This window comes from Adiantum capillus-veneris, chromosome 17, assembly GCF_014529385.1.
Source record: "Adiantum capillus-veneris isolate H3 chromosome 17, ASM1452938v2, whole genome shotgun sequence".
NCBI classification, from domain to species: domain Eukaryota; kingdom Viridiplantae; phylum Streptophyta; class Polypodiopsida; order Polypodiales; family Pteridaceae; genus Adiantum; species Adiantum capillus-veneris.
Window position 1 is genome coordinate 53437656 of NC_140947.1, and position 12550 is coordinate 53450205.

The following is a 12550-nucleotide window of genomic DNA, read 5'->3' on the forward strand; positions in this document are numbered from 1 at the left end:
ATAGGATCACCATCAAGAATAGGTTTCCCGTTCCACGGGTAGAAGACCTATTTGATAAGCTACAAGGGTCCACCTACTTCAGTAGGATTGACCTAAAAAGTGGCTATTATCAAATAAGGATAGTTGATCAAGACATTGTAAAGACCGCATTTCGCACTACGTTTGGTCTTTATGAATACACTGTCATGCCTTTTGGCTTGACCAATGCACCAGCCACATTCAACCGCTTGATGGAGAAGCTAGTCAGGCCTCACTAAACCTTTACTGGAGTGTTCTTTGATGATATCATCATCTACTCTAATTCATTAGATGAACACAAGCGACACCTCCAGGTAATATTTCAAGTTCTAAGAGAGAATAAACTTTATGTTAATCGAAAGAAAAGTGAATTTTTCTTGCAAGAGATTCAGTATTTAGGTCACATTTTCTCTCAAGATGGCATCCAAATGGATCCATCAAAGTTAGAGGTAATAAAAGGATGGCCTAAACCAAGGAATCTTCATGAGTTAAGAAGCTTTATAGGTATGTGTGCATACTATAGACGCTTCATAGAAAAGTTCTCACTAATAGCAGGACCATTACATGACCTAACAAAGAAAAACGTTAGGTACACATGGTCTGTCAAGGAGAACAATGCTTTCGAAAAGTTGAAAGAAAAGCTTCTCTCTCAACCTATGCTTACATTACCGGATCTCTCAAAGCCATTTGAGGTCCAATGTGATGCTTGTGGTGATTGCCTTGGAGTTGTTTTGCTTCAAAAAGGGCACGCCATAGGCTATGAAAGTCGAAGGCCCGACCCTGCTGAGCAAGCTCTAGGCATATATGAAAAGGAACTCCTCGCAGTTCTACATGACTCATGGAAGCACTATTTATTGGGAACTCCTTTCATTCTATGAACGGATCACCAAAGTCTTAAGTACTTCATGACACAGACCAAGCTCTCCGACAAACAAATGAGGTGGACAAATTTCCTTTCGGAATTTCACTTTCATATTGCTCACATTGCTGGCAAGCATAATCAAGTAGCCGATGCACTCTCAAGACGGCCGAGAGTGAATGCGGTTTCCATAGCAACTCACAATGATCTATCTTCTATGATAGATGAGTATGCTATTGATCCCGATTTGAAAGATGTGATTTCAGCCCTTGCACTAGGGAAGAAAGAGGAACCATTTACTTTACAAGATGGTTATCTTCTCTATGGCAATAGACTATACGTTACTAGCTCACTACGTGAGAAAGTAATGTATGAATCTCATGCTCCTCCTTATGCAGGACATAGAGGGATTCAGTCTACCCTAAAGGGGATTGAAACATATTTCTATTGGCCTACCATGAAAGCAAACATACAAGAGTATGTTTCTAAATGTGTGGTATGCCAAAAGACGAAGTTTGATAGAGGGAAGCAACTTGGATTGCTTCAACCTTTGCCAATCCGTAGTTCACCATGGGAGAGCATATCCATGGATTTCATCTTTGGATTGCCTAAGTCTATCCATGGGAATACGGGAATATGGACGATAGTAGACAAGTTCAGTAAACAAGCTCATTTTAAACCTGTCACAAGGACTATCAAAGCCCATCAAATGGCAACCCTCTTCATTTCGCAAATCTTCAAGTACCATGGCTTGCCAATGTCCATAGTGTCGGATATATATCCTGGAATGACAAGTAACTTTTGGAAGGGTCTCTTTGAGAATTTAGGAACAAAGCTAAACTTCTCTTCGGCCTATCACCTGCAAATGGATGGCCAAAGTGAAATAGCTAACCTAACAATTCTCGATCTACTAAAAGCCTATGTAACGAAAGTAGATCAAAGATCCCAATGAGAGAAGTACTTACCTTTAGTGGAGTATGCCCACAATAACACTGTACATACTTCCATGGGAAAAGCACCTTTTGAGGTAATTGAGGGAAGATCAAAAAGTCCCTTGCTACTTAAGGTACACGGGAAGATCTTCGCTGCAGATGAGTATAGCCGAGACCTACAAGAATCTTTCCAAAAGATAAGGATGCTATCTCTATCTCACAACAAAGGCAAAAGGCTGTTGCTGACAAGCACAGAAGAGCCCAAGCCTTTAAAGAAAATGATTGGGTCTTACTCAAATTTCCCAACGCTCGATTAAGGCACACGGCGGGCAAGAATCCTACGGGACACCAAAAGTACTATGCTAAGTTAGCAAAAAGGTACTATGGTCCCTTCCAGATTCTTAGACCAATCAATGAGATGGCCTATCAACTCAAGTTGCCCAACCATTGGCTCATACACAATGCTTTCCATGTGAGCCTACTAAAGCCTTACAAAGGAGAGCCACCTCAAGAACCAACTATAGAAGACCCACCGGAGATCGAGGACCAAGAAGAGGTGCTGCAGCCCGAGTCCATTCTCCGACATGAAGACAAGGTACTAAGTGGCGGTAGGACTATCCGACGATATCTTATTATGTTTAAGAATTATCCTTTTGAAGATGCTAGATGGATGCAAGGCATACAATTAAAGGATAACCTAAACCTCATCAATGCTTACAATGCTTCCCAAGAGTAAGCAAATGTACAAATGTTAAAAATGAATAAAATTTTTGTCTTATAAGACTCTCTTTTTCTTTATTGTGCACAAAAATGAAGTAGTATGCATGCTTAGATCAAGTTTGCGGAGACGACGTCTCCCAAATACCAAGTAGAGCTTGTCACTCTACCATTGAAGATGATAGGACTAATGTGCAGACATGCTTGCGGCAGCCTCAGGCTCTCAAGCGCCAAATGGACTAGTCATCCATTGTGGAATGATGTCGTAGGGTAACATAGGGATCCTCTACCCGCTAAGAAAAGGACTAATGAATATGCTTTATCTTCTCTACCCCATAGTCGAGGACGACTATGATTTCAAGAGAGAGGTAATGTCATAATAATCAATATCTAATTCTCCTAAATGATTTTCTCATGTTAAACTGATCATTTAATATGGGGAAGTGTCAGGGGAGAAAAAGCTAGAATATTGGTTAAGCTAGCAGACCGGCCACAGTAGCGATCCAAAGGAGGGAAAATAGGGATTCAAAGGGGGGGCCATCTGTAAAAGAGCCATGTGCAACAATGGGCTTAAATGACCCTAAGGTTCAGCCCATTAAGACTTCCAAAATGCTAAGGTTCCAAAATTCAAAGGTTGTGTCCAAAGGTCAAACATTGGGGGAATTGGATGCTTTGTGTGTGTCACAAAAGTCTTTAGCAATCCCTACATAGGAGGGGGCGAGCCTTGCAAGTAGGGGATGACAGAGAAACTCACACACACACACACACACACAAGCTCCCTTTACACAAAGGGAATGAGAGACATGTCAGCTCCCTAGCCCAGATGCCCACAAGGTGTACCCAATTCCTATTGGATGGCCTTGGAGGTGGACCAATGAGAATTAGGCTAGAGTAAATCTAGTTTAATTAATTTAAAAACACTTAATAAAAGAACCAATAAGAATTAAGCTCTCTAGAAAACTATTGGACAGTCTCCCAAGGGGACCAATGAGCATTCAGCATCCCAATGGCTTGCCTGATTCCTATTGGCCAGGAGGCAAAGGGATCCAATGAGAGTTTAGTTGAATTAAATAATTACCTAAAGCTCTCACAAAAGGGGAAAGGGGGACACATGTCAGAAGGCTATCACTTATGCTGCTTAATTACCATTGGCTATAAGCCTGGGGAGGTCCAATTGGATGCTAGCAAGAGGGGTCGACCAAGAGAGAGAGGGGGCTGATTTTTCAAAGGCATTATCACCTACACACTCACACTAGCTCATGTGTGAAGAAAAGAAGACTCTCTCTCCTTCTCAGCTTTAATGGAAAGCTTATCACCCACTCCAAGCTTGTGAGAAGGGAGGCCTACACCAACAACTCTTGGCTTTGTGATGCAAATCCAACCAAGAGCCAAGCTTCTATGCATGCTCATCTCCTCTACCATGCTAATTACTAAGCTAAGCTATGCTAATATGAGTGATTATGTGAGGAGATGTACATCTTTCTTGTAAGAATACTCTTTCTTCCTCTCAATCTACTCTCATACCCCGCTAGCTCTCACCATCTTTGAAGGTGTGTGAGGTCTTGGGTCTGAGACCGTGAGGGAATTGATGTTGTGTTTGATAAGTGTTTTGCATAGTGCATGAAGTTTCCATCTTCATTGCACTAGCTAGTATTGAAGGAACACAAGAAATTGTATTGTAAAATGTCTCTCTTGATGGGAGAAACCATAATACAAAGCCTTTTGGAGGGGGGACCGGCTCCATGCAAATCCGGTCCTCAACTGTTGTCAATTGCTTAATTTATCTCTCTTTTGAAATATTGTTCATGCTATCTAACTAGGTGTTATGCTTTTTGTTGCTTTCTCCACCCAAGCACTCTTGTTAATCTCATTAGGAATCTATTCTAATGAAATGCTCACTATGTTCATGCTATTTTCCGCTACACACAAGTTACTAGGCCATTAAATGTTACATCCAGTCTCTTTGTTGTTGTCTTGTGCAATGAATAAGTGTACACTGTCAATATTTTTTGTAGACCATATATTTGTTGTTGTCAAGGTCTTTCTAACATCTTGGACACATGTTGGCTTATATAGATGATGGACATGGTAAAGCAGACTCCAGTTTATAAGAACAAACTGAAAGCGCTTGAACTCGAGAGAAATACTGTTTCTAAGGGCAAGAAGAAAGGTTTAAAAGCAAAGAACAGGTGTTTATCTTATTTAGGAGTGCAGCATGTTTTTGTTCACCTGATTTGTGTTTTTAATTTGCTACTTGATTCAAGGTCTTATAAGTTATTGAAGAGCTTTCTGTAGTAAAGTTGGCTTGAGAATGTAAAAGTTTCTATCTGAAAGAGAATGCCAATGGTTGGGATTCTTCAATAGAGCTGTTTCGGACGTTACTTCTATTATTGGGCCTTTGATACTTGGGACGTGTCACACCAACCCTTCATATCTCATTTAAAATTCGGATTAGATTCAGGTGGCCTTGAGAAGTCAAACTCTATTATGGCCTATTCTAGGGTTTTTGCAAGCATCCAAAAAGGGAATTAGACGTATAGTTGCCTTACTGGGGTCCGAGTGTGCAAATGTTCTGGTAGCTCCTTTAGAATTTCATAAAGGCCAGCAGGTATGGTATTTATCATTGTGAATGTATCCCCTTTGAGAAGAAAGTGTTCAAGGCGGAGCTTGGGGCATAAAGAAAGGCTGTGAGCCTCTTCCATGGAGTTTTCCTATGGGATATTTTGGAAAATTGGTACAAGAAAGTAAAGCATATTGAGTGGGATTGTGGACTCCAGGTAGCAACTAGATTTCTTGGACTTAAAAGAGTTTCTATCCACAACCATGAGAAAGGGAGAAGGTTGGTAGCTGTGATTAGCAAAAACAGTGTGATTGAAAACTACGAATCACATAGTCACTCTGGGGATAATCCCTGTCAGGCTCAGTACAAAACTGCTTTGCAATAACTTTTACAGCAACTATTGTAAGGGGATTGATATTAACAGAAAGAATTTCCACCAATTTTCACGTTATTTCGGAAGGGTCATCTTGCTAGAGATTGTATGTGTGGCAGAGTATCTCTAGATAAGAAACAATGAACAATGGAGTTGGTAACCTCAACCAGTCGAAAGTAAAAGAAGTAGAAGGAGAAAGAGGTAAGAAAAGAGATGCTTAAAAAAGGAGACATAGGAGGAGACCCGAAGGCATATTGACACAGCTGATCCTTTAATTAAAAAGAAGAAAAAGCACATTCCTATCATAGAAAAGAGAGGTGGCTTAGGAACAACATGGTATTTTGCTCATAAATCTGCTGGCACCAGTTACAAGTAGTATATATGATGCCTTTGCATAATAGTTCTGGTCTTTACCTAATGAAGCCAATAGCATGGAGGTTTCCCTGACAAGAGCATGTTAATGTCCGGCTAAGGAAGATCAGCCCACTACGTGCATTGGGAGACATAAGTCTCAACATCTAAAAAACACTTTGGTCTCATACGTTTGATTTCTACATGGTTTCCAAGGCTTGAGATATGAAAGCCTTCAAAATATTTATTGCCCAAGAAGATAACCTGAGAGAAGGCGTTTGTTGCTTTGTGCATGCTCTCTGGTCTACACCACGATCAGGTGCTACTTGGTTGGTTGCTGTAGCTGAGAGATCAAAGAGAACCTTTTTAGTTTTTTTTTTGGGCATAAATTTTTTTAAGTGCTTGCTATCTTTAGGGAAAGTCGTATAGTCAATGCTTTACATTGTGAAGAGTTTCTTGACTTCCAATTGGAATCTAATATACCACTGTAATTACAGGGAAAGCGCCACTAGTGACCTCAGCAAGGAGCTAGAGCTGCAGATAGACGGAGCAGAGCATCCAGTTGTATGGAAACTTTTAGGTGTACAGATTGTTCTCCTTCCATACACGCTTGGAAAGGTTCTCTCTCTCTCTCTCTCTCTCTCTCTCTCTCTCTCTCTCTCTCTCTCTCTCTCTCTCTCTCTCTCATTTTGTTTAGGACGTTAGTCTTTCTTTCAGCACACAGACTTTGTATTAGATTCACCAGTTTGTAACTTATTGGTCTCATAGGTCATTTTGGCCTGTTGTAGACGTTAATATATCATTTCATTTCTCTCTCTCTCTCTCTCTCTCTCTCTCTCTCTCTCTCTCTCTCTCTCTCTCTCTCTCTCTCTCTCTCTCTCTTTCGTAATGTGTAATAATATTTGTTGTGTATAGTCGTACTTGCTGGTTATGTGGAAAATAATCTATGCAAGGTTTTCAGTACAATTCCCCATGTGGATTATTGGGTCGAGTTGCTGTTAGGGCCAGTTGTAACTATTAGATTTTCTTCTTTTTGTAGCTTTCAAGGCCCTAGTGCCTATATAATGAATGGCTAGGGGGTCTTGAGGTTCCTGAAACTGAACCCGCGAACACATCTTCTACAATCCTCCCAAGGCTGCATAAGCTCTCGTCAATCTAGTCTCTGCTGATCTCCTCAATGAAAACACCGGTCCACTGAAGACTACCCCAAGATAGGTGTATGCATCTGCATACTCCACCGTCTCCTGGCCATATGTAAAAGTGAGTGCTGACCTCCTAACCCACTGTGGTGTGGTGTTAAACACCATAACCTTGGTTTTCTCCAGGTTAACAAACAATCCACTATCGTGGGCAAATGTGTACAGAGCATCTAAATGACGTTGCGGGGAGTCTGAAATCAACACAATATCATCACATATAACAATAGTGGGATCCATGTCCCTACCAAGTGTGCTCCTCTATCAACATCCCTCTCAATGTAGTTAGCAACCTCATCCACATACATGCCAAATAGTGTAGGAGATAGCAGGCAACCGTGTTTCAACCCGATAGTGGAGTGAACCAAATCAGAAATCCCCTCTGGAGTGCGTACATGCTCCACTACTGACATGTATAGAGCCATGATCCCCCAAATCTACTATGTGGGTACCCCCATCTCCTGGAGTCCGCGCATCAATCTAGCTCTGGGCATTGTATCGAACGATTTGCGGAAATCCACAAAGCAATAATAGAGCCGTCTCCCACATGATCTCCCTTCCTCAATAATGGCTCTGAGTGTCAGAATATGATCAAGAGTAGAGAAATTTCTCCTGAAACATGCATGTCCTGTTGCTCGTATAGCCTCTCTCTCTGCCCATCTACTCAACTGCTGCTCAAGGAAGAATGTGTACAACTGTGCCAATGTGTGTCCAATCATGATAGTGCGGTAGTTCCCAGGTTCCATAGGGTCCTTGACTTGAAGATAGGTATGATAGTAGACAAACTCCAAGTATCACTGCTAGAAGCTTTGCAAGTAGATCTCTGGCATGTATAAAATGATCTGCTACTAGGCCATCGTGATCATATGCTCTCCTGGTTCTCATCCTCTCAATGGATTTCTTTACCATCTCGGCTGTAAAGAAAGCACATGTATGTGGGCATGGCTCTGGTGGACCTGGAAGAGGTGGCTGCCCCAAGACTATATAGAGAGATGATGCATATTGACCCCATACCTCTGTAGAAGTGATGATTGGTACCGAAAGGGGCGCCTAAGTTAGGGGCCAATCTGGTGTCCGTCTACTCATACAGGTGCAATCTAGCAGCCCGTATCCCTCTCCCCTTTGTTGTGTCTTGAAAGTACAGGTAAAATAGACGACTAATAATGGGTGAAAGCTAAATCAAGGTTTAAAGTAAAGTCTACCGCCCTTTTTGGATTGAACAGGCCGGTTTCATCGGATCATCTACCTTAATTTGAATAAAGAAATACCGAAAGGGGCGCCAGTCTTTGGGGCCTACAGGGTGTCGGTCTCGTGTGCGCAGTGACATTCTAGTCACTGGACGCAACTGTGTTCTCTTCCCTTCTCAGTGCTCTGTGTAAAGTTAACAGGTAATTAAAATAGTACCGCCGTCTACGTTGTACAGGCCGGTTATAGGGATACTGAACTTTCAAAGCTCTGACCGATTCCCAAGTAGCAAACTGTTCAGATTGACCCTTCCACTTAATTAAGTACTCGTCATTAGCCTTTTGGTGCGAATGATGGGTACGATGATCTAAAACCATCTCTGGTTCTCGAGGAATATACTCAGTTTGCATATCTTGCCATACATTTTCCTCGATGGGCACAACAACGTCGGCTTCACCTAATTTTTCTTTAAGGCAGCTGACTTGAAACACTGGATTTACACTAACATCCGAAGGAAGAGCTAGTTTGTAGGTAGCCTGGCCAATTTTCTTTATGATCAAGAATGGACCACAATATCTAGCTGAAAGCTTATAATGCTTTCCCGTTCGCATAATCTTGGAATCCTGGGGTATCTTCAGATAGACCCATTGTCCCACCTTTAGAGTCTTGGGAGATCTGTATCAATTAGCATAAGTAGTGACTCGATCACGAGCCGTTCTTATACTATCCTTAGCCAATTCGAGCATTTCTTGCATGTCATACAAGAAATCACGAGCTTGGCGATCCTTGACTTTCTCTAAGCCAATAGCAATTGAGGATTTAGGCTCAAATTGATACATCAGCATGAACAGGCTAAATCTAGTAGCATAATGCTCACGTCTATTGTAGGCAAACTCTAATTGTGGAAGATATCTTTCCCAATCAGACTGCTTGTGAGAGACGTAAGCCCTCAACATATCCTCTAACATCTGATTCATCCTCTCAGTTTGTCCATTGGACTCGGGATGGTCAGAGGACAACATAGTCAACTTTGTCTGAAAATGAGCAAACACATCTCGCCAAAATCGCCAAGTGAACTTGGTATCTCGATCACTGACGATATCCTCTGGCAAACCATATAGCTTGTAAAGCTGATCGACAAATAAAACCGTGAACTCATGGCTTTTTACTATCGACTTCGTTGATATAAACTTGCCATTTTTGTGAGTCTATCGACCACAACGCAAATGGCGTCATTGCCCTAACTAGTATTTGGCAAACCAACGATGAAATCCATGGAAATACTTTGCCACTTGGCATCTGGGATTTCCAATGGAAGTAGGCCAGCTTTCCTAAGGTGCTCTGCCTTATTGATCTGACACTGGGTTCTTTATTGTTCAAAAGAGGGAATAAACGTTGTGGTTCCCTACAAGCTGCCCCGTACAAACTCGGCTGAATTTCCACTGTTCCAGCCCGATTTCGGCAGCATAACTGTACTCGAACCCTTCACGGTCAGTATTCCCACGCATTAAATGACTTTCCCGACGCATACGGGCTCTTTGCAAAGCCTGGCGAGAATCTGCAGCATGCTGAATTCTCTGTTTTCAGCCCTGAAAATGCGCCAGATCACCTGTACAGCGGTCCCCTTGCGTCCCCGAACCTCCTGGGAGTATTAGGGTCCGTTTAGGGCTAAAACCCTAAACCTGCAAAAATACACAGCAGGCTGTAATTTACTGTTTCGGGCTCCGTTTCCCGTGCCGGTCGCATCCTTAGCAAGTCCTCGAGCTCCCGCACCTGTAGGGCTACTTGCCCTTTGAATCGGACGAGATTTCTGGCGTGAAACCTCTCCGAATTCACCTGTACCTGCAGGGGGATTAGCCGCTAGCTAATCCAGTACCTGTGCAAGAGGCTCTTGCCTCGGCAATCGCGCATGAACCCACACAACTGTACATTGGTCAAATGAAGAGCCCACTAGAGGGGCATAACATACTGCCAAAGGGGAAAGAGAGGGCAGTGCGTAGCGTGCAGGGCATCACTTCTGGCACCGCACTGTGCATAAGAGGGAAAGCAAGCACTCCATAGCTCTTAACCTGTGACAGGAACTTGCAAAATGAGCCTCCCAGCTATAAATCACGTTTTTGCCTTCTCTATAAGTAGTAAACTGGCCTCAGAGTGCCAAGTGTCACTCATTTGTGCATTTTCCAGCTTTAGACCCTCCGGTCTAAAAATATCTCACCTGCAGCCTCTGTTGACTTGGCCACAGAGTAACAAAATGATCCCCATGTCAAACTGCACGTAATGACGCGAAGACATTTTCAGGTCCCAAAATAGCAGTTCCCTAAATTTTAGGAGATGCTGCCATTGTATCTTTCTAGGTCATCCGACCCTCTTTGTACACTGCGGCCACATCCAGAATTGAAATGTAGCCTCTGTAGCAAAGGATTCCACTTTGGCTAGTCAATGACCCCACTTGGCTAACCATAGTCCTTGTCCAACCTTAGTGCTCTCTTGCCCTCAGGCCTGGACTCCCTCTGGACAGTTCCACACTAGCTATGCAATGCAGGGCAGTTAGATTTTCCGAGGGGTGTTTCCAAAAAGTGAAAGTAAATAGATAATAAGAAAGAAATCAACAAAAAGGATAGATAGTAGTCACACGCTGGTGACATACCCCCCTCTTGAAATCTCAAACGTCCTCGTTTGCATCTATGTCGTACATGCTCCTAGTCAACACTGATGTATTCAACACCTGTCGACACATATACGACACATACATGCTCATTGTCAACCCTGGTGTATTCAACACCTCGTCGACTCATGTATTGCTTGCGTGTGAACCCTGTCCCAATGACATAGTGGTAGCTTCGCACTCTGCCATTGCTTTGAGTCACTAACTTTCCAATGACAAAATGGTAGCTGCACATTTTGCCACTGTCTTATAGTACACGTTGGATCCCGTAACACTTTCGAGCATACCCAAACCGACAGTTTAAGAATGCAGTTACACATGTACTCTTCAATAGAAGCGATCACTGTATCCTTGACAAACTGACAAGAAATACTCACTTCTATAGCACTAACCAAACTTTTGGACATTCCATAAGAGCAATTGCCAAACTGACAATCTGTACAGCTCTAACATTCATGTAACAGGTATTTGATTTGAGCTCACTTTAAATACCATGTACATCATTTGTTTCAGAAGCCATTGTCACACTGACAATCCATTTAGCTTTGAAACTCAAGGGGTCAAGGTAGGTTGCAAATCGAAGGCTTCCAGGTAAAGTGATAACACAGTTGGTGACTCTGCAAGTTCACCTTCTTCCATCCACTTAGCATCCATTGGTGGATAGTTTCTGAACTGTACCAAGTAACGCCTAGCAACCTTGCCTTTCACTTTCCTTTCTTTGTGTGCCAAAATCTGTTCCGGGACCAAGATCTCGTCAAGTTCCTCGACTTCCGGCTGATCTTCAGCTGGCATATCTTCTGGCACATCACCCACATAGGGTCTGAGAAGACTCACGTGAAACGCATTGTGAATCTTCCAACTGTCAGGCAATTTCAGCCTATATGCAACATCACTGATTATGTCGCATACTTGAAAAGGCCCATAGTAACGCATGCTGAGCTTTGGAAACAGTCTTTCCTTGCCCTTCATCTTCTTTAACCTTGCCTTTTCAAAGCGCAAAAGCACCCAATCACCAAGTGAATATACCACTTCACGACGGTGACGATTAGCTGCTTTCTTTTGCTTTGCCTGAGTCTTTTCTAAGGCCACTTTGACCTTCTTGTACATTTCATCCATGTCCTGAACATACTTATCTGCTTCAAATATCTTGTCCTTTGTATGCAGTATGGGAGGAACTTTCTTGCCACCTTCAACTATCTCAAAGGGTGCCTTGCCAGTTCTCGGAAGATCAAAGATAAAATCCATAGCAATACTTTGCCATGGTTTATCTGGAATAGGTAGTGGTTGCAATAACCCTGGTGCCTTTTGCCTGTCAAACTTGACCTTCTGGCAAATTAGGCATTCTCGCACAAAGGCATCCACATCTCTTCTCAATGTAGGCCAATAGAAGAATGTCTCAACCGCTTTAACTGTAGCATCGATACCACGATGCCCTGCATTACGTGGGACATGACTCTCTTCTATAACTTTGCGTCGCAATGGCTTTGTGACACACAATCTGCCATGCATCATCATGAATCCATCTTTAAGAAGATAGTGTTCATGACGTTGTCCATCCATTAGCTGCTCGAAGACCCTTGCAAAATCTTCATCATTTGCATACTATTCTCTCATATCATCAAGTTCATGATGATAAGGAATTGACACAGCTGAAATCTGTGGCTTTCTTGACAAGGCATCAGCCACAACGTTCT

At 42.6% G+C, this 12550-nt stretch overlaps 1 protein-coding gene across 2 annotated transcripts in view; it reads left to right on the forward strand.

The window, feature by feature from the left end:
• LOC147437260 (Chaperone DnaJ-domain superfamily protein) overlaps positions 1–12550 on the forward strand; it is a 58271-nt gene that overhangs the window by 30127 nt on the left and 15594 nt on the right. For both annotated transcript variants that reach the window (XM_086486840.1, XM_086486839.1), the window contains 2 exons: positions 4603–4715; positions 6308–6428. In XM_086486840.1, the coding sequence (XP_086342966.1) occupies positions 4603–4715; positions 6308–6428 (234 nt within the window). The remainder of the gene's footprint in view (positions 1–4602; positions 4716–6307; positions 6429–12550) is intronic.